This window comes from Rhinatrema bivittatum, chromosome 8 (genome assembly GCF_901001135.1).
Source record: "Rhinatrema bivittatum chromosome 8, aRhiBiv1.1, whole genome shotgun sequence".
NCBI lineage: Eukaryota > Metazoa > Chordata > Amphibia > Gymnophiona > Rhinatrematidae > Rhinatrema > Rhinatrema bivittatum.
Genome location: NC_042622.1, coordinates 175,741,556 through 175,764,740, shown reverse-complemented (window position 1 = coordinate 175,764,740; position 23,185 = coordinate 175,741,556). Strand labels below are relative to the sequence as shown.

Genomic DNA, 23,185 nt, shown 5'->3' with positions numbered 1-23,185 from the left:
CCGATTTTACTTTCCATTTCCTCTCAGCTAAAATAAAGGCAGGTTATATATGTAAAAACCCTGCTTATATACCTATCAACGCAGGTTGTAAATCATGAGCATCATGGATGACAAAGTTTAAGTATCTAATACACAATCCAACTAACCTGGAGGCAGCCAGGTTTAGCACTTATAATCATCAATGAGAAAGGTCTCACCCAATGAAATGACATCAATTTGCCTTTTTATACTGTGTATTTTGACATTTATAGGCAAAGGTTGATTGATCATAATTGTGTATGGGGTGGGATGATGTATATATTATAACTGTACAGGTATATTTGTACTAGTATTGCAAACCACACTGTTTTGGAATAAGCAAAATATCAGCATAAGACAAATAAAATAAAAACCTTAGACTAGAAAAAGCAAAATAAGTTTCATTAAGATCCTTCTGAAATTGGAACATAAATCATTTAATCCATCAATAACTTTTTCCAAGTAAGCTGAGTTATAAATTAAAAGTGTTACAAAATATAAACAGAATGAGCATTCTTCCGTCTGACTGCAAATTTATGTTTTTGTCTTGTGCATGCCAAAATTACAGTGGGCCTCATTTTCTAAGCGGCTCGCACGCAATAAGGGACCTTTCGCACGCAAAAACTCCCTTATCGGGTGCGATACCAGGATGGGGGCGGAGTAGGCCCCGGAAGAGGAGGAGTCGGGGCATCACCGGGGCCGACTCTGCGCCGACGCCGTGGACAGCGAAAAGGTAAGGCCCTTTTCACGTCCTATTTCGCTCCCAATAGCTACACTTCCTATGGTGGCGCTATTGGGTGTGAAACCGGCAGCGACTGCACCGCGATGGTGCGATCGCTGCCGGCTAGCGCAGGCCCGCCCCCCTGACCCTCATTTCCTAAAGTATCGCAGGCCTGCGATACTTTAGAAAATGAGGCCCAGCATCTGCACTGACACCAGGTCGCCTTCAAGAAGTTAAAATCTCTACAAATGATTTACCATAGCTGCCTCGACCAGCCATTTTGTGAAACTGTTGCCACGTGAGGGGGCCCTGCACACCCCAAGATCTAACTGTGCGTTTTTTCTGAATGGCATCCTGCAAAATGGGCTGTAGGGACAGAAGCATACGAAGGATATCCTGGGAACACTGCATGCTCAAGTCCACAGCTGCAAAGAAAGAAGAGGAATACTATTAGGCTTTACACCAAGCACCAGCTAAATGTTGCAAGAGGTTCCAATGGCCAGAAATCATTTCTATGTTTTGCCATTGTATATACATTTTTCTAAATCAAAGCTACTGCAGTACTACTGCACAATATATTTATTCCTCCAATATATTTCATGCAGTCAACTCTGACAGCAACAATATTTAATCCAAAATGATATTGCTCAATAATAACTTTCTAAGAAGTTCCAAGTCCTAATATTTGCAAAAATAAATAAATAAGTTAAAAATTCTGAATACCTTAGCAAAAAAGGGTCAGGTCTTTAAAACTTAACCATCTGGATTCTGCAGTAAACCATAAACAAACAACAATTCTCTTTAATTGTGCAAAAAGTTATGTTGCCGAGGAATATAACAATTTTTCTGGCCTCCCAAGAAGATGCTATTTATACTGTATGGATTTTGGTGCTATTTCTATTCTCACTTTTTAATACAAAGGCAAAACATTTATTCAAGCTCTTAGCCCTTTGTATAAAGGAAAATTGGTTCTTACCTGCTAATTTTCATTCCTGTAGTACCATGGATCAGTCCAGACCCTAGGTTATGTCACCAATCCAGCAGAGGGAGGCAGAGAAAACATTCTAATGACTCTGATGTATACCCTGGAGCACCACCTGCAGTCAATCAGTATTGACCAGTATCAAGCAGAAATTTAACTACTAACATATTAACTAGCTATCTAAACAGGAGAACAAATTTCCAACTCAAAAAATCCTAAATGGAAGCAGAATCCCAAAAAAAAAATCTTGGGAACAAACAAGAAAATATTAAGAAAAATAGACAGCATGAAAAAACGGTTTAATCACCCAAACAGTGAACGAGCAGACTCTCCGAAAAGATAAATATAATACACAGACATAAAGGGTGGGTGTCTGGAATGATCCATGGTACTACAGGAACGAAAATTAGTAGGTAAGAACCAATTTTCCTTTCCCTGTACGTACCTGGATCAGTCCAGACCCTGGAATGTACCAGAGCTGATTCAATTAGGGTGGGACCCAGAGAGCCCCGCTCGAAGAACACTCTCTCCGAAGGCTGCTGAACTTGGAGCGTGAACATCCAAGCGGTAATGACGAGCAAAAGTATGCAACGACTTCCAAGTTGCTGCTTTACAAATCTCCTGAGGAGAAACTGACATTCTGCCCAAGAGGTAGCCTGTGACCTAGTAGAATGAGCTCTCAACCCTTCAGGAAGGTCACGACGAGTTAGAAGATAAGCTGAACGAATTGTCTCTTAACCAACAAGCAATCGTAGCCTTTGAAACCTTATGACCTTTATGAGGGCCACTCCACAAAACAAACAAATGATCAGACAATCGAAAATTGTTTGTAACTTCAAGATAACACAACAGAGCTCGTCGTACATCCAATTTTTTTAAGATCCCTAGAGGAAGGATCCAAACAATCTAAACACGGAAAAGCCGGAGGTTCTATGGACTGATTTAAATGGAAAGAAGATACTACCTTAGGTAAAAAAGATGGTACAGTCCGTAATGAAATTCCTGTATCAGAAATTCTAAGAAAAGGCTCTCTGCAAGACAAGGCCTGCAACTCAAATTCTACGAGCTGAAGAAATGGCCACAAGAAACACCACCTTCAATGTGAGATCCTTCAAAGTCACATGATTAAGGGGTTCAAAGGGAGCTGAACACAGAGCCCTAAGAATCTAATTAAAACTCCAAGCAGGACAAGGATTCCGAAATGGAGGACGTAGATGTTTCACACCTTTGAGAAAACTCGCTACATCCGGATGCACAGCCAAGGATAATCCCTGAACCTTACCACGAAATCATCCAAGCGCTGCCACTTGTACCCGTAAGAAACTACAGGACAAACCCTTGGCTAATCCATCTTGTAAAAAAGATAAAATATTTATTTATTTATTTAAAGGCTTTTATATACCGGAGTTCATGCACTAGTGCATACCACTTCGGTTTACACAGAACAAGGAACAGAAAATTACATCAAACAGATTGAACAATTAAACAAATATACAATTAAACAAATATTAAACAATTAAACAAATATTGGATACAGAAGATTGAACTGGATCTACTTGATGCTCATTACACCAAGATTCAAAAACCTTCCACACCCTTGCATAAGCCAAAGATGTAGAAGGTTTTCTAGAACGCAAGTAGTCACTACAGCATCTGAATAACCTTTATTCTTTAACAGACGCCTCTCAAAGCCATGCCGCTAGAGAGAAGCGTTCGACCTCTTCCAAACAAACCGGACCCTGAGACAGAAGGCAGGGAAGATCTCGAAATCGAAGGGGACTGTCCAGTGCTAGTCTGACCAGGTCCGCAAACCACGGAGGGCATGGCCACTCCAGAGCCACAAAGACCACGTCTACTTGTTGAACTTCTATCCGACGCAGAACCTTGCCGATCAGAGGCCAGGGAGGGAACACGTAGAGAAGAACATCCCTTGGCCAAGGAAGTACCAGAGCATCTACTCCTTCCGCTCCTCTTTCCCTCCTGCGGCTGAAGAACCGAGGGGCTTTGGCATTCTGAAATTTGGCCATGAGATCCATTGCCAGAGTGGACCATCTGTTGCATATCATTTGATAGGCTTCCTCGCACACTTCCCACTCGCCTGGGTCGAGATGATGCAGACTGAGAAAGTCGGCTTGAATGTTGTCCACCCCAGCAATGTGTGAGGATGCGATGCTGAACAGATGTTGCTCCGCCCAGGCGATCAGCTGTTGTGCTTCCTGAGCTACCAGGAAGGTTCGAATTCCTCCCTGACGGTTGATGTACGCTACCGTGGTCGCATTGTCGGAAAGAACCCGTACCGACTTCCCGCAAAGGAAAGGTTGAAGAGCGATTAAGGCTAAACGAACCGTTCTGGTTTCTAAAAGATTGATCGACCACTGCGCTTCCTCTTCGGACCACTGACCCTGAACAGATGTATTCTGACATACCGCTCCCCAGCCTGAAAGACTGGCGTCTGTAGTGACCACAGTCCATTCCAGAATCTCTAGTGGTACACCTCGTTGCAGATTCGATGTCTGTAACCACCAATCTAGGCTGGAACGAACTGTCTCTGTAAGAGGAAGGGGAAGGTGGTATAGTTCCGAAACCGGATTCCAGCGTGAAAGCAATGCAGACTGAAGTGGTCTCATGTGCGCAAAGGCCCAGGGAACCAACTCCAGAGTAGAGGTCATTGAACCTAAAACTATCAAGTAATCCCGCACACAAGGAATAGGAATAGACAGTCTCGAATTTGTGATTGAAGCTTGAGAAGGCGATGCTCCGGAAGGAACACTATCCCTTGAAGAGTGTCGAACCGTGCACCCAAAAACTCCAGAGATTGGGAAGGTAATAGGTGACTCTTGTCTTCGTTGATCACCCAGCCTAGAGACTGCAAAAAACTGATTACCCTTTTGATTGTATAATAACAAAGAGATTCCAACTTCGCTCGAATCAACCAGTCGTCCAGGTACGGATGTACCAACAGGCCCTCCTTCCTGAGTTGAGCAGCCACCACAACCATTACCTTGGTAAATGTTCTGGAAGCTGTGGCTAATCTGAACGGGAGAGCCCTGAATTGATAATGTTGCCCTAGAATGCAAAACCTGAGAAACTTCTGATGATCGGATCGAATGCAGATATGAAGATAAGCTTCGGTGAGGTCGAGAGATGCTAGAAATTCTCCTCTGTGAACCAAAGCTATGTCAGACCAAAGAGTCTCCATCCGGAACTATGGAATCCTTAGACAACAGTTGACCCTTTTGAGATCGAGAATGGGACGAAAGGTTCCTTCCTTTTTGGGAACGACGAAGAAAATTGAATAATGACCTTTCCGATGTTCTGATGTTGGAACTGGAACTATAGCTCCTAGGTCGCTTAAACGCTGTAGCGAGTCTTGGATTATGAGACGCTTTTGTAGGGAAGAACACTGTGAAATCAGGAACAGGTGGTGAAGCCGCCGAACAAAATCTAAAGCGTAACCTTGATTTATCACTGATAAAACCCATTGATCCAACGTACATCTGGCCCATTCTCCGGAAAACAGAGACAGCCTGCCCCCTATGACGGGAACCGGAGAAAGGACCGGCCTTATCTCATTGGACAGATTTTGTGCCTCCTGAGACTTGGGAAGTTCCAGGTCTACCAAAGCGGCGGCCATGAAAGGACTGAGACCAATTCTGTTGTCTACCTGAAGACTGTTTAGCTGGAGGAGCCGACTGACGAGAAGAACGAAATCTTCTGTTAGACCGAAAACGAGAGCGAGATGAAAAAGAGCTTCTAGATCTAGGACGATCCTCTGGCAATTTGTGAATCTTATTTTCCCCTAGGGACAAAATTAAATCTTCCAATTCCTTACCAAATTTTCCCTTAAAGGGTAAAGCCCCTAATTGAGCTTTGGAGGATGCGTCTGCGGACCAATTCCTCAACCAGAGAAGTCTGCGAGCCGATACAGAAGAAATGATAGAGCGAGCCGAGGTCCTAATGAGATCATATAAAGCATCTGCAGTATAAGCAACTGTAGCTTCCAGTCTACCAGCCTAAGCAACTTCCTCTTCAGAGAGGGAAGAATTGTTTTGTAAAGCCTGGACCCATCTTAGTCCAGCTCGCAAAGCCAAGCTACTACACATGGCCGCCCGCACACCAAGAGCAGAAACCTCAAAAATTCACTTAAGCTGAACCGCCAGCTTACAATCTTTGAGATCTTTAAGAGCCGTAGCCCCAGTTACTTAAATAGTTTTCTTAGTGACGGGTGTGACAGCGGCATCCACCTTAGGAAATTTTAAAATTTCCAAAGCTTCCTCAGGTAATGGATACAATTTTTCCATGGCTCGTGCTACCTTAAGCCCCAACTCAGGAGTATCCCACTCCCAATACATAAGGTCAGTGAGAGAAAGATGAAAAGGAAATGATGTCATGGGACCTCTAAGGCCAGGCAACACTGGGTCAACACCACCCATCCGAGAATCCTTCACTGGAGCCTCGAGACCCAATTCCAGTAAAATTGCTGGAATTAAGGGACTAAGTGTTACGATCCTGCCCGCGAGGAGCGCAGGCAGGCCCTCACCTTCACGTGGCTAGTCGAGCCGCCAACGCTGCTGCCGCGGTCTCCCCGCGGTGTCCGGGCTCCTCCCCAGCTGCCTTCTCCTCCGTGCAGCGGGGCCGACCCACCGTGAGCTCTCCCTCACGGCCGGGAACCCCGCTGTCCTTCCGGGCTCTCCCCGATGTACCTCTGCCTTCCCGGGGTCTTCAGCCGGCAGGGAGGGCGTCCCTGCCGGTGCCCGTGCTGCAGTCTGGGTCCTCGGCCGGCAGGGAGGCCGTCCCTGCCGGTGCCTGCAGCCTACTCAGTCTCTTCAGCCCTGCAGCCAGCCTTACCTTCTCTCCTGCTTCTGACTTCCCGGCTGGAAGCCGCTCCAGCAGCCTGCCACTTCTCCAGCTTCAGGGCAGGGCTGCCCCCATATGCTTGCCTGGCTTCCATGGGTCCTCCACGTGGCTGAGGACGCCACCAGCTTCCAGCACCAGCTCTCCAGCTTCCTTAGGCGCGGGCACGCGCCTCTCTGCTCCTCTTCAAGGGTCAGCCAGGTGTGGCCCCCTGCTGACCCCTCTCCCTGGGCGTTGTCCACCTCAGCGCTACTAAAGGGCTCTGCGTTCAGTCTGTCTTTGCCTTCGCAAGTAGTTGGTCACTCCTGAGATCCTCGTTCCAGGAGCTGCCTTGTGTTCCAGCCTTCTGCAAGGTCCAGTGTTCCATGTTCTCTGTCGGAGCTTCTTGTCCAGTTGTTCCAGTCCTGATGTTTCCAGTTGTTCCAGTCCTGATGTTTGCTTGTTTCTGTTCCTGCCTTGAGGTCTGATTTCTAATCCGGTATCCATGATCCAGCCCAGATATTACAAGCCTTGTACCTTGATCCTGAAACTCGCCTGAAAGCTAAGTACTTTGCTCTTGAATCTCTTGAAAGCTAGCACCTTGATCCTGTGTCCTCCAATGTCCTGGTACCTCGCGGCAAGCCACGCCGTGGTCCGTGACCAGCCCTCGGGGCAGGCTGATTAGGGCCATCTGTGATGCTAGCCATGTACCTCGTTTCTAACTCTGAGACGTCCTTGTTCCTGACCCTGTTACCTGCCTTGGCTGCCGTTGTGCAGCAATCCTGCCTTGGCTGCCGGTGTGCAGCAAACCTGCTTCTTCCCTGTTGCCTTGATGTCCGTGCCTGATCCAGTTCCTAATCCAGTCCCAGATGTTCTGCCCTTTGTCTTCGTCTGGCTCCTGAGCCTTCTGGCCTGTTGGGCCCTGGAGTGGCCAACAGGTGGGATTCGTCCCTGTGCTTTGGAGCTTCCCTTCCTGCCAGCCGTCGGGGCTTCGGATGTCAGTATCCCAGCATCGGAGTTCGCTTCGCCTGGATCTCTCCTGCATTTTCCTGTTCTCAGCGTGGTCCGTGACCTGCCCTCCAAGGCAGTGTTGGGGACGCGTGGGACAGGATGCCCCTGACTCAGTCTCAGGAGTGGTCTGAGCGGGGTGCCCTGAGGGACAGTGCCCATGTCTTCCTTCAGCCCTTGTTCCTGAGTCTACCTTTGCACCTTCAGTACCTCGTTCCTGAGTCTACCTTTGCACCTTCAGTACCTCGCTTCTGAATCTACTTCTGCATCTTCAGTACCTCGCTTCTGAGTTTACCTCTGCACTTCTAGTACCTTGCTTCTGAGTCTTCGTCTGTACTTCCAGTACCCTGCTTCTGAGTCTTCGTCTGCACTTCCAGTACCCTGCTTCTGAGTCTACGTCTGCACTTCCAGTACCCTGCTTCTGAGTCTACGTCTGCACTTCCAGTACCCTGCTTCTGAGTCTCGTCTGAATCTATGTTCCAGTCTTCGCTGTCCTAGCCTCCATCCGGCCTGCCGCTTCGTGCCGTACCCTGCGGCAGGTCCGAAAGGGCTGGGAACGGTCGGAGGACTGTTCACAAGACCAACATTGCGTTGTTGGGTCTTCCGAAGCGTGCAGGTCCGGAAGAGGGCCTGTCGCCTGGTCATCACTCCAGTCTTGCTTCCATCCAACCCATGCTCGGGCATGCCACGCCTCCCGCGGCCCTCTTCGGAATCCTCTGGGGTCGAGCCGCGGCCCAAGGACACACATCTCTCAGGAAGTGGGATCGCTCTTCGAGCGCTCCGCAACACTAAGTTCCTCTCTTCTAGACAGGCGGACTACTTTGGGGTCATCCCCATCCGCAACATGAGGGTCTGAACTAATACTCAAAGCAGGGTCTCCATTTAAATCCCCCTCCAGCAAGGACTTGTCCAGGATAGGTAAAGAGCCATGCTCAGAATCATCTGAAGAAGAAAAAATTGTCTGATCCGGACCCAGACAAAGGGGAAGCTTCGGAGCTGACACCACTCCCAAATCCATGGAACTAGCCCTTTTAGAGGCTTTAACCTCTGTTCAGATGAGAGACTCTTATGTCTCTTATGAAATTTCTTAGATTTGTAAGCTTTGTGAAGAAAACAAAGAAAATCCCCTGGAAAGGCAGAAGAGGAGGAAGAAGAATCTGAAATCTCCTCCAGGCTTTCAGCCGATAAATATGGCCCTGTTTCACGTGGCTTGTCCCCCCCCAGGGACCGCCGGCTGCAGCGACAGCGGAGGCGGGTCAGAAGCACCCTGAATAGCCTGTTGTGTCACCACCCTCAGAGTAGACAGGAGTGCCTCAGTTCCAGCATTGCAGCGAAATGAGTCCGGGGCAGGAGAGCAGCTGGGCCGAGGTTTTGGGGCCGCGCAAAGTGGCCGAGTCCCTTTTGTTATCGGCAAACTTGATGAGCCTCCCCCCCTGGGAGACAGGATGAACAGAGACTCTCCCTGGACAGATGCGCGTGCATCTCCACAAGTGCGGCAGGCCGCGCCTCGCGGCATTATAAAGAAAAAATGGCGCGAAATAAAAAGTATGAAATAAACTAAAAAACTAAAAGAAACCCCGGTGAAAAACAAAGGCACGGGCCCACCAAACACCAAAAGGTAAGTAAACAATGATTCAGCTGTTAAGAATTATTTTTATTTTTTACCCGACCGAAACGCCGCGGCCTCCAGGAGCTGCTCCAAGTAGGGTGAGTGAGCCGGGCCCCCCATATCACCCCTGCCAGGAGTGGTTGCTGGGTTCAAAACCTCCCCAACTCCGGCAGCCTCAAAAACCAGGAGGGATAGTCCTTCCAGGACTTGGCAACCTCCCGGGAGGCAGTGAAACGGCTGTGAAGAAAAATAACATTTTTTTTTTTTAAGTAGCTTAAATAAAAAGAACAGGCTCTCTTCAAAAGAAAAAGAAAGTCTGCAAAAAATTAACTCCTAAACTACCTGACTAAAAAATAACAAACTACCACAGACTGTAGGGGTTAGGAACGTCCACCTCTGCTGGGAGACAGAGAAATACTGATTGACTGCAGATGGTGCTCCAGAGTATACTCAGAGTCATTAGAATATTTTCTCTGCCTCCCTCTGCTGGATTGGTGACATAACCCAGGGTCTGGACTGATCCAGGTACGTACAGGGAACAGTCATGATTGATCATGGGTAAATAAAACACTGTGACTGGACCAAGTCAGATCACACGACCAAAAGTATATTTCTACTGCCTGATCAGAAGGCAGAGAGAAATCTGGTCAGTATAGTCTGCTCTGCAGTCACAACAAAGTTCTTCTACCATTCTGCCATCACATTAAAAAAAATATTGCTTCCAAAAGATTAAGTCTTTGCAGTCAAATCACCAAACAAAAATATTTACAAAATCTTCAGCAAACAAGAGACAGTAAGGAAGCTAAGCCCTCAAATGTTTTCAGTTTAGGGGAGTGAGGTATAAGAAATTAAAGGAGGTTCTGAGCAGGAAATGTTAAATTGTGTGATCCATCCAGCATTCATCCAAGCAGACAAGACACAAGAGCACTAAAAGCAGTACAATCACATCTTCCTTTGTCCACTAGTTTGATGGATCTTCTATAAGTCACTTTTTTGACCCAGAATTTTTATTTTTCCTTTACTTCAAGATTAAAAAAAAACTTAAAGTCAATAAGTTTTTCTCTTAAAATCACCTAACTGCTGCGGAGCATCTGACTGCTGGGTAACAGTCTGGTACCGAATTTCCACGACATCTCCAGCTCCATTCATTTCATTCAGGATTCAACTGAAAAGATACTGAAGGAGCTTTTCCGGGTATAGTGAACATTTTTACCCAACTGGTTGAACACAACCTTCAAAGATTATAATCTTTAGGAAAGAGAAAAAACCCACACCACACACAACCACCACTTACCCCCATCCCCCCAACTTAATTTCCAAGGTTCTTTTTATTACACTCTTATATGAAGACAGAAACAAAAAAAATGCAAATGTGTATGTGTTTAAGTGTACAATTAAAAAATGTCATTCAGGAATATAAAAAAAATAGATCTAACTGCATTTTGCACAAAAAAAAAGTTAAATGCCTAAAGAAGGGACTTTTTGTAGGAAGTAGGAAAGGACTTTTATACGAAAAGCTTATGAAATCTCCATTGACATGGAAAACAATTCTATGTCCTCTTAAATCTATAAGCGTACCCTATAAATTCTTTCATAGCTATCACTGGTGTTTGAAGACTTAAATGAGGGGACAACTGCATGATGTAATGGCCAGTTACAGGAATGGATGGGTGGCATCAGGTTAACTAGTAACCAGCACTGCCACCAGAGCAAAATGACGACAATGGTGTTCGGAAGAAAGGGAAAACACAGCAAAAGATGCTTACCGTTCCTTTTGGACCAATGATGTAGACAAGTGCTTTTCACAAGGGCTTCATCGACTTTGCCCCCTGACATATTGTCCATAAACTGGCGCCCATGCTCTAATGCTAAGTAGCAGTCATTACAACAGTCCCTTTCTTCCACACGAACAGAGATACTAATGGCACCAGTTTTGGGTACAGGATCTTGATCCACAGCTCCAAATGGTGAAAATAAATTAGTGCACTGATCTTGCAGAAGCAAGATCAATTCATCAGGTAATTTCTCAGTTTCCTTCATCCCTCCACTGCCATGATCAATGCAAGCAACCCTGAGGGCTTCAAAACGCTTCTCTGCTTCTTTGCCACAGTCTGTATTTCTTCCTACTATATCCAACTCATCCTCCAGGAACAGTCCGGAACCATTGCCAAACTTTCTGTTCATGACTGCACTGAAGCCACAAGTACACCTGTACTGAGCCTCCTGTGTTGGATCTGGAATGTAAACTCCAACGTCAGCCCCCTTGATATTCATGTTGCAAACACAAATGCAACAGCTGTCAAAATTACAGTCTTTGAACAGGTTCATTACGGACTCTGAGAGGATGAGGTTGACATAAAGACTGTGTGCCTCTGGTATAGAGGGGACGGTTGCAGGTTCCACAGAATTTAGGGGTCTGCAGGTTGAGGGTGTGGACGCAGGCGAATATAAATCAGAATTCTCATATTTTACTGAACCTTGAACGCTGGCGGGGCCGCCTGCGCCACGTGGGGTGCGTGGAGTCCTTGGGGTTCGGGGTGTAGGAGCAGAAAAGCGAGGGGTGGCAGGAGATGGGAGAATTCCTGGTCCATTACTGGGAGGTGCACTGTTGGACATTCCAAATGGAGTATGAGTTTGTGGTGTGTAGGTTTGAGCATACTCTTGATCCATTGCACTTCCAACACTAGGGATGTTCCTAAGCAGTTGGAGGAAGAAATATTTTAGAAAAAAAAATTACATTTAACACTCAAAGGCACCTTATAATTAAGCATTTATCAGGTTTTTGGACAATATTTTCTGGCCCATAAGAGTTCAGAAGCAGACATTATGTATTTTAGTGCCAAGAAGGAATGGCAGACAGGAGATGACAGTACACACGGTGGAGAGCCTTTTGCCACAGACCAGGGCACAAGAATACTCTGTCACACCTCTTATACCTCTTCACAGCCAAGATAGTCCTGTAGTCACATCCATTATGAATAGAGGTGTTCAAGAATAAAACGGATTAGAGGTAGTCTTCAACCTTTAAACAATTATCTACATGCATACAATATAAGTAAGACTCCAACCAAGGACAGAAAAATATTTGACCATTTGAAAGGGATAGATGTTTTCACCAAAATTATTTTATAAACCTTTTGCAGCAAGGTTAAGTAAAAGCTGTCCATTTGCTAAACCCTTTACTGTTGTTTTACTTCTCCCTAAGCACAGTAATTAAAAGCTGTCAGCATTAGTAAAGGGGTTTTTTTTGTTTTGTTTTGGTTTTTTTTAACTGCATTCTTTCCATCTCCACCCATCAGCTTCCTTGCTGAATCTGGGGCTTAGCAGGAAGACCTAGCACATTTAAAACATGTGACACTGGCTGTTTTCAGTGGTAAAATGGTGCTGGTGCTGAGATTCAACTATCATTTCAAAAACACCTTTTAGAATTCAGAGAGGCTCTAAAAACCAATAAGACTAGAACCTGAAGAACTACTTCTGCCTAAGCCAAATAGGAACAGCATATGTAGGTATTAAGCTGCACTTTCATTTTTAAAGTTTATTCTGGTTTCAGAACTGCAATTACATAAGCGGCATGGTTCATCATCTTCATGCTGAAGGCTTGCGTTTAAAGAAGTTTGCCCTGCCATAAGAACAGTACTTAAGGAGTACACAAATTTGGGATTTATACACCATCTTGTACCCAAGTAAATTCCTCTGTACACACATTTCAGAACACTCTACAGAACTGAAATATACAGTGACACGTTCTAGCAAAGAAGGATTCAATAAATGTTGAGAGGAAAGGAAACATTTTACAAAGATTATTTTCTTAAAACATTTAACAAACTTGCCATTCTAGATCGGAGATTTCTGCTTGATTTTGTGTAGAAACTATTGCAAATTTGCCATAGTAAAAGGTAAAATCTTTAGATATCTAACACAATGTTAGAATTTCTCAACAGTTAAATCGCTTTCTATCCCTTCAACTTCCAGCAGAAACCTACAATCAACATGACAGAATAAGTGTGAAAGTGTTTTACAGAAAAGGGATGAAACAGAAACAAAATGCTAAGAGGTAAGCTGAATGACAATGAATTAGCTTTAAAATAAAGTTTAATTAGGAATTTACTACAATTCTATAGGAGCACAAGAATTTTTTTTAAGCATTTGCAATAAAGAATATTTGTTATAAGAAAAGACTTCTTTGAAACTCGATCAATTCAGACGCTTCTCAATGTGTCAGGAGAGATGAGAGCATTTAGGAGTTCAAGAAAATTTCCAGAATACAGATTTTAGCAATCTGTTCAACACATACTTTGTAAAGGGATACACAATATAATATGGTATGGCACATGATTGAACATACCCATCCTTGCTGAATGGCATGGTGGGGCCTGGCGGAAGCAACTCCAGCTTTCCCACGGTCCAGCTCGGGCGGTAAATGCACTCCTCAGGTAATTTGACAGGAGGTAGACACTGGCTGGGGACAGTCTTCAGAGGAGCAAACATAGAACATCCCACCAATGCCTGGCAATTCTCAGGTTTATATACGTATGAAAAATCCTGGATATTTCAATAGGAAAACAAACTTTATGAAGCATGATTAATTCTAATAATATTTAATGCACGAATTGTTCTGCTTATTTTATTTTTACTACTACTCACTATCTCAGCTATATGTATGTATGATTTAAACCCAGGATACGTACTTACAAGCTACCTCACTCTTAGGTCAGATCTGTATATACGTGTTACCTAGGTGGCTCAATGTTCTTTATTTTTCATTTTAATTCACCTTAAGATTAAAGTAGAAAAGGTGAAACATCAAATGTTGATAAAGAAAAAAAGAAAATAGCATGCAAGGGTAACCACAATCTCTAAACACACCCTGAACTGATTAAAGAAAAACAATCTACAAATGTTGTTTCACTATTCTATTAATGAATTTGCCTTCCTATAGCTGGTTGTCGTCAGCTCCCCTAAACTCCAATGTCACATGACTCATAACTGCTTTACAATATCCAAGTTTATTTATTTTATTTATTTATTTATTTAAGGCTTTTATATACAGACTTTCTTGATACAGATCAAATCAACTCGGTTTACATCGAACTAAGCAGAACTATAACCAACAATTCAACAAGAGACATTTAGAAGGAGCATAAAAGTTACATTATAACAAGGTTGCCTTAACTGGGAGAAGGAAAAAAAGAGGGGGAGAAACGAAAGATAAATTATTATATACGATAAATTACTATATACAATGGAGTATGGGATGGAGGCAGAGGCCAAACCTCATGATAAGTTGTGAGCAAGATTAGCATTTGATTATTTACATAAGTGATATGATGATTCTAAATCAGACTGTAGAGCTAGTATCTGGGAAGGCTCGGCAGAATAGTCATGTCTTTTGTTTCTTTTTAAAAGTTAGTAGACAGGTTTCCTGCCTGAGTTTAAGAGATTTCTCTAGTTTAATAATGAATATAGACAAGTTACGGAAATCCCACTAAATAACCAAAAACACCATGCATTTCTATGTAAGAAAACAGATGCAATTTTATGTCTCCAAAAATGAACTTCAGAACATGCCTGCACACTCATTTCAGAACATTTACCTTGATTTCAGAAGGCTTTGGACTGCAGAATCCCTCCTCCAACTCAATTTTAAACTGAGCACCTGCACTGAAACTATTCCCATCCAGTACTGTCCCTCCAGGCGTCCCGTCCATAATGCCGTATTCCTTGCTGTTCACATTCATGGGTGAGAACCCCATAATGTGTGGCTCCAGCGATGGAGGGGTTGGATACATCTTATGAAGGTCTGCAGTGCCTATTTACAAAATTTTAAGAGTAATGCTTTATTACTAGAACTTTTGGGATTTTTTGTGTGTGTTTATTCTAGTAATTGTGGGTATATTTCAGCAAAAAGAGATAAGTGGGCTTGTGTCCACTATATTACGGCAGTATAAAAAAGTATTTAGTCATGCTATAAGAATTTCAAAGCCATAGACTCATACACTTATGACAACAGAAGCTCAATACAAATTGCTGGGTGACAGCTAAATCACATTTAAAATTAAAAATAGACCATATAAACTAAAAATAGTTAATTTGTACCACCACAAAGGCTACAATAGAAACTTAAGATTTTTTTTTTATTCTCACTTGAGACAGTCTACCTGGCTAATACCTACAGAATCTGAATGTAACTTGCCTTGAAGCTACCAATAAAAAGGCATGAACTAAACAAAAAAAAATAGTTGCTAATGAATCTGCCCTCTAGAAGCTTATACAGACTTCATTGTACAGAGCAATATCTATACTCCTCCCTACAGAGACACCACCTCACAACAGAATGCCACCAGCCTCAGGGCCTGCTAGTTAGGGCTGGTGGAATTCGCCTAGTGTTTTAGGGCAGCAGTGACAAGACTGGACCAGGCTGGTATCAACTGAGGTCTAAGCCTTGCTGCAGTAGAATGAATTTGCAATGTGCTCCCAGCCACTTCCTCTATCTACCTCCCTCACTCTGCTGGCAGCTTTCAGCAGCAGCACAATACAGCTTTCTTTTCCAGTTTCATAGCAGCACCAAAACCACCAGCCATATTCCCAGGACCTCACCTGTAGTGGCAGGAGCTGATGAACACACTTCCTACTGACTTCTCTCTTTTTTTTTTTAAATGTTATATTCATTTAGATTAACAAGAAAATTTTGTTTGGGAAAACAGTATCAAAGTAGACAATGAATGGGACAGGAAACAGAAGAAAAATACAAATCTCACTGATAAAATATTCATCCATCAATAGAAAAGAATGGCAATATAAACAAACATATAATCTAATAATCAGAGCACAAAAAAAGGGAAAAGGGAATGATACACTAGAAACCCCGTATCTAAAAAGAGCATGTGAATTTGGAGTCAGTTCTTAAATTGCCAGCTGAAACAGAAGTATATACAGGAGTTGTCTCCAGTTGACTTCATTCTGAAATTCAAAAGCACTGAGAGCTGGGGGGGGGGGGGGGAAGAAAAAAGCTAATTTTGCTTACCTGTAACAGGTGTTCTCACAGGACAGCAGGATGTTAGTCCTCACATATGGGTGACATCACAGGACGGAGCCCAATCACGGAACACTTTTGTCAAAGTTTCTAGAACTTTGACTGATACCTACTGGGCATGCCCAGCATGGCACTAAACCTGCAGCCAGCAGGGGTCCCCCTTCAGTCTTGTTTAAAGCTACAGGACGTGCCGAAAAATAAAATAAGAAAACGTAACGAACCCAACACCGCGGGGTGGCGGGCAAATGTCGTGAGGACTAGCATCCTGCTGTCCTGTGAGAACACCTGTTACAGGTAAGCAACATTTGCTTTCTCACATGACAAGCAGGATGGTAGTCCTCACATATGGGTGAGTACCGAGCTGAGGATGTCCGAGAAATGCACCAAATGTATCCAAGATGTGCAATAGGCACAAGGACTGGGATGGAATTTGGTAGAGGGCATCCTGAACCGTATCGGGCAGGCAGAAGGATGTTGGTACATCAAGTTGTAAAAAGGTTGCGCAAGACAGACTGGCCGAAGATGGAATCTTGTCTTCCGGCCTTGTCTAAGCAATAATGGGCTGTAAAGGTATGGAGAGAACTCCAGGTAGCAGCCCTGCAAATGTCAGGAAGCGGCACCGAGCGTAGGTGCGATACTGAAGTCGCCATGGCCCTCACAGAGTGTGCTTTAACACAATCTTGAAGTGGAATGCCTGCTTGCTGTTAGCAAAAGGATATGCAGTCCGCTAACCAGGAGGAGAGAGTCTGTTTACCCACAGGCTGCCCCAATGTTATGGAATGGAAAGAGACAAACAATTGAGTGCTTTTCCTGTGGGCAGCTGTATGGTCTAGATAGAACGCTAGAGCCCATTTATAGTCAAGGGTATGCAGAGCCTGTTCTCCTGGATTGGAGTGGGGCCTGGGAAAGAAGGTAGGTAGTATAATGGACTGATTAATGTGAAACTCCGATACTACCTTAGGTAAGAACTTAGGGTGCCTGGTCCTGCAGAAGTTGAGTGTAAGGCGGATAGGTAACTAGGGCCTGTAACTCACTAACTCTGTGAGCAGATGTTATTGCGAGAAGAAAAATCACTTTCCATGTGAGAAAACGAAGATCACAGGATTGGAGAGGCTCGAATGGTGGTTTCATGAGCCGACCTAAAACCAGATTAAGGTCCCAAGAAGGGGCCGGAGGACGCAGTGGAGGCTTGAGGTGAAGCAAGCCTTTCAGAAAACGTGTCACGAGGGGTTGTATCGAAATAGGAACGTCTCCGACACCTTTATGGAAGGCGGCCACCGCACTGATATGCATTCTGATGCAGGATGTTTTTAGACCTGACTCTGACAAGTGCCATAGATAGTCTAGAAACTTCGAGGTGGAACAGGTAAAGGGATCAAGGGATTGAGAAGAACACCATGACTTAAACCTTTTCCATTTGTAGAGATAAGACTTTCTCGTGGAAGGCTTCCGTGAAGCAACGAGGACACGGGCGAACTGGCTCCAAAAGGTTAAGTGGCTGAAGAATTAACCTTTCAACATCCAGGCCGTCAGGACAAAGCTTGAAGATTGGGGTGGCGTAGGCACCCGTCGTTCTGAGTGATCAGAAGCGGATCCTTTCCCAAGGGAATGTGCCTGCGAATGGAGAGATCCTGAAGTATTGGAAACCACACTTGGCGAGGCCAGTGAGGTGCTATCAGGATCATGCATCCCTTGTCCTGACGTAGCTTCACGAGAGTCTTCAAGAGAAGTGGAAGTGGAGGAAATGCATATAGGAGACCGGTTGCCCATGAAAGGGAGAACACATCTCTTGGCAGTGAATGTTGGCTGCGAGTGAGAGTGCAAAAGTTCTCTACTTTGCGGTTTTGAGGTGATACAAAGAGGTCTATGTGAGGATAACCCCAACATTGGAATATTGAGTCCGCTACTGTGGGGTTGAGAGACCACTCGTGCGGCTGAAAAGTGCGACTCAGCTTGTCCGCCAACACGTTGTCCACTCCCAGCAAGTAGGTGGCCTTGAGGTACATCGAGTGGGAGAGGGCCTCCGCCCATATCTGTGCAGCTTCCTGACAGTAGGTAGGAGCCTGTCCCTCCCTGTTTGTTGATGTACCACATGGCCACCTGGTTGTCCATCTGAATCAGGATGACCTGGTTGGAAAGGTGATTCTGAAACACCCTGAGAGCATATCTGATTGCTCGCAGCTCCAGTAAATTGATTTGGTGTTTGGCTTCCTCTGGAGACCAAGCTCCTTGTGTCTGCAAATTGGCGACATGAGCTCCCAAGCCGAGGTTGGAAGCATCGGTGGTGAGAATTATTTGAGGGTCTGAAGCCTGGAAGGATAGGCCTTGGAAGAGATTGATCTGATTTTTCCACCAGGCTAGAGACTGACGAAGTGGGTCGGTGATATGGACAATGGTCGATAGAGGTTGGACGGACTGAGTCCATTGTGACCTTAGAGTCCACTGCATGACTCTCATGGCCAAGTGGGCCATTGGGGTAACCTGTACTGAGGACGCCATGTGTCCCAGCAGGATGAGAAAGTGGCGTGCAGTCGAGCGGTGCTGAGACTGAAGCTGGTGTGCGAGAGAAATGAGAGTGAGAGCTCGCTGTCGAGGCAGAAATGCCTTTGCTTGAAAGGTGTCCAAGTCTGCCCTTATGAAGGACAAAGTTTGAGTTGGGACTAAAGCAGGATTTTGCGTAGATGACGAGAAATCCTAGTGAAATCAGAGTGTATAAGGTAAGATGTAGGGACGACAGAGCAGCTTGCTGAGTGGGAGCCCTGATCAACCAATCATCTAGATAGGGATAGACGTGAACACCTTGAGTCCTGAGGAAGGCTGCTACTACTACGAGGCACTTGGTGAAGACTCGTGGTGCAGATGCCAGGACGAATGGTAGCACTCGGTACTGATAGTGTCTGGGACCTACCAGAAATCTCAGGAATCTGCGATGAGATGGAGTTATCGCAATGTGTGTGTACACATCCTGGAGGTCTAGAGAACAGAGCCAGTCTCCTCTTTGGAGACGAACGCCGCCTGATTTTTTGGGGATTAGAAAGTACTGGGAATAGAATCCTAGGCTTTGCTGGGAGTAGAGCACTGGTTCTATTACTCTGGACTGGAGGAGGAAGGAAATCTCCTGTTCCAGGAGTGGTGAGTGGTCGGCTGTTCCCCACGTCAGCCGAGGTGGCACTGGTTCTATTACTCTGGACTGGAGGAGGAAGGAAATCTCCTGTTCCAGGAGTGGTGAGTGGTCGGCTGTTCCCCACGTCAGCCGAGGTGGGGAGTCCGGTCGTATGGAGAGAAAGTTCAGGTGATAACCTTGAGAGATTATAGCAAGGACCCACTGGTCTGAGGTGATTATGTGCCACCTGTTGTTGAAATGGCACAATCGACCTCCCACTGGTATCTGAGGCAGTGGAAGCTGGCTGCTGCTCTCTATGCAGGAGTCAAATGCCGGAAGCAGGGCCCGGCTGAGGAGCTGCTTGTGGCTTTTATTTACGAGGTTGACGAGACTCGGCCTTTTGCAAAGGCCTCGTAGAACGACCTCTAGACGGAAGAATGACTTTTTAGTATCCTTCCTGAAAGTCTGTTTGAAGGAATACTCAGAGGGTATCAGAGAGAGCTGGTGAAGGGTCTCATGATGGTCCTTGAGTTCCGCCACCGTCCGCCGAATCTGTTCGCCAAATTGTCTCCTATGCAGGGCAGATCAGATAATCTGTCTTGTACTTCAGGGCGCAAGTCTGAAGACTTAAGCCAGGCCCATCTTCTTGCCGAAATAGCAGTTGCAGATACCCTAGAAGCGGTGTCGAAGATATCATAAGAGGATCTTATTTCATGCTTCCCTGCCTCGAAACCCTTGTGTACCAGGGTTTGAAGCTGTTCCTGGAATTGCTGAGGCAGGGACTCTGCAAAGTGCTGTATCTGCTTGAATAAGACCCTGTGTACTGGGTCATATAAGGCTGGTAGAAGGTGACCCGAGAGATAAGCATCGATCCCTGGAAGACAAGCCGGCCAATGGCATCCAGGAATTTCTGTTCCTTACCTGGGGGAAAGGAAGAGTGGGGTTTTGATCTTTTTGCCCTCTTTTGGGCAGATTCTACAACCACAGATTGGTGATCCAGCTGAGGTTTCTGGAATCCTGGGGCTGAATGGACTATGGACTAAATAAGTGGTATCAGCTTTTCTGTTGACTGGAGCAATAGAACCAGGGTGTTCCCAGTTCTTTTTGAGGAGATCCAAAAGAACCTGGTGAATAGGGATGGAGGTTATTTCCTTGGGAGCATCCACGAATTGTAACAGCTCCATCATTTGGTGCCTATTATCTTGCTCAGTCTGTAATTGGAAGGGAACCAGTTCAGACATTTCCTTCACAAAATTTATGAAGGACAAGTCCTCTGGAGGAGAACGCTTCCTACTTTCAATAGGAGAAGGTGGCGATGGTAAATCATCGGTGTCTTGAGATGAATCGTCAGTCCAGGTGTCATAGGGATCAGCACCTGTCCCTGTAGGAACCTGAGAAGGACAGGGTGATGGTATTCCTGAAGGTCCTGGACTAGGATCTGAAGGCATCGAGGGAAGTACTGGAGGCACCGATGAAGGCATCGAGGGCACCGGTGCAGGCATCGATGGATGGATTGGTGGTGCCGATGGACGCATCAGCATCGATGGTTGAGGCATCAGAAGGACTCCCGATGGAGGAATGCGGAACGGTGTTTCCCCTCCCGATGACAGGGTAAGCAGGGAAGGCACTGGAGCCATCGGTGACCCAGGATCCATCGGTGGAAAAGCTGCTAGGAGCGCGCCCATCTTCGAGAGCAGCGGTGTTAATGCTGCCGGAATGGGATCGATGGTTGGTTCTGCGACCGGCACAGATTTCGGCGCCGGGGGACCTTGGAGTCTGTGCATCGCCTTATCGATGGCCTCCTGAACCATCCGGTCCAGTTCTTCATGGAGACCTGGAGCAAGCAGCCCCGGCTCCGGAAGGGAAGAAGGAGGCAGAGGCATAGCCGGAGGGACCACCGTTAAAGGTGGAGTCGCGGCTCCAGATACCCGTCTGGGTGAGGGTTGCCTCCGTGACCCGGTCGCAGAAAGGGTCAAGTGCCTTTTCTGGATGGGGTTTCTTCGATGGCGGCTCGGACGATGGCGAGGTCGATGATTTTCCTTCATCGATGGTCCGAGACTTCCAGTGTCAATGCCGATGTTTTTCTCTACGATCCCCTCGGTCCTAAGGGGGAGTAGAGGTAGTCGAAGGCCAAGAAGTGACCAATACTGGCGCGAAGTGGACGGTGCCGGTTCAGACGACATCGATGCAATGGACAGCGTCTGAGTTTGAGAACGGAAGAGAAGTTCCATTTTCTCCATTATGGCCTTGGTGTCATTAAGGCACATTTGGTGCAAGTCAGGACATCATGCTTGCACCCGAGACATTATACAGACTTTATGCAGGTCTGTTATGAACATGGTGCGAGTACAGTCCAGGCACCGACGGAACCCCGACGCCATGGCCTTTGAAAAATTTAGCCGCGGTACGGTCGACGGCCAGTAGGCCGCGAGGGCCAAACTCGACGGGAATCGACCGAAAACGGGTAAAAACTTACCGGAGTACCGCGGAGTCAAAAATTCATCGGAGAGACCTCTGTGGGGTATGAAAGTTTTTGGTAATTCTGTGAGGAAAATTCCTGTCAGGAATCTCTGTGGAGCTCCTTAACCTATGCCACATAGGTTAAGGAGCTGCGCAGAAAAAAGAAGACTGAAGGGGGACCCCTGCTGGCTGCAGGTTTAGTGCCATGCTGGGCATGCCCAGTAGGTGCCAGTCAGAGTTCTAGAAACTTTGACAAAAAAGTGTTCCGTGATTGGGCTCCATCCTGTGATGTCACCCATATGTGAGGACTACCATCCTGCTTGTCCTGTGAGAATCATAGAAACCATATTTAAAGGAAAATTGGTTCTTACCTGCTAATTTTCCTTCCTGAAGTATCACGGATCAGTCCAAACAAGTGGGTTTATGCATCCCTACCAGCAGATGGAGGCAGAGAACAAAATTTTGAAGAACTGCTACATAGAGTGCCACCTGCAGTCCCCCCCGCAGTACTGACCGGTACCCAAGCCAAGATGACTATGGGGCCGATGCAATATTATGCACAGAAAGCAGGTGCTGAGCAGTCAGTGCTCGCTTTAATGCGCCCCCAGGTGCCCCCCCCCCCCGGGGGCGTCATGCAATATTTAAATTAGGGAGTCAGCATTGGCCGTCCGGTTAGGAAAACCAATGCCAAATTTATTGGAGTCAATTTTCCTAAACTTCGTACAGCCACACAGCCAGGGGGTTCATGAAATGGCCATTTGTCAGTTTAGCGTCTGTTTCCTGCACTGGACTGTCGGTTTTTTTGTTTTTTTTTTAAGTTTATTTAGTTTTAACTCCTACTTAATATCACAATGGTATTAAGTAGGAGGCAGTACAGAAAAGCAGTTTTTTCTGCTTTGCTGTACAAGTTTTAAGAACGCTCAGCTATTAAGGCATGCTCCAGGCAGGCAATTTCTGATCGCTGAATGTGCATCCTAAACGCATTTTTTTTTGCATCAGGAGTGAATACCTAATAGCCTCATTCACAAGCATTTGTACTAAGTGCACTGTATTGCATCGGCCCCTATGTTAACAAACCTTCACCCCCACTAAGGGTGAACAGAGACAAAGTTGGAGCCTCTGGAACTAGGCCCTCTTGATTTAACACAAAACATATATCCAACTATGTATACCACACATTACTCTGACTATATCAAACATCAGCTCAGCAACATCCAGAAGGGAGGAAGTCTTTCGAAAGATGGGGATGGGTCTCTGGACTGATCCATGATACTTCAGTAATGAAAATTAGCAGGTAAGAACCAATTTTCCTTTCCTGTTCATGCCTCGGATCAGTCCAGACAAGTGGGATATACTTAAGCCCCTCTATTCTGGGCGGGAATTTGAAAGACCCACACGCAACACACTTTCCCCAA

The 23,185-nt window shown here is 45.7% G+C and overlaps 1 protein-coding gene across 1 annotated transcript in view; it reads right to left on the bottom strand.

The window, feature by feature from the left end:
* The window catches only part of MED13 (mediator complex subunit 13), a 303,754-nt gene that overhangs the window by 102,253 nt on the left and 178,316 nt on the right, over positions 1-23,185 (bottom strand). Inside the window, exons 14-17 of the mRNA XM_029611551.1 lie at positions 14,769-14,983; positions 13,520-13,716; positions 10,938-11,866; positions 997-1,164 (exon numbers count right to left, since the gene is read on the bottom strand). Of these exons, the coding sequence (XP_029467411.1) occupies positions 997-1,164; positions 10,938-11,866; positions 13,520-13,716; positions 14,769-14,983 (1,509 nt within the window). The remainder of the gene's footprint in view (positions 1-996; positions 1,165-10,937; positions 11,867-13,519; positions 13,717-14,768; positions 14,984-23,185) is intronic.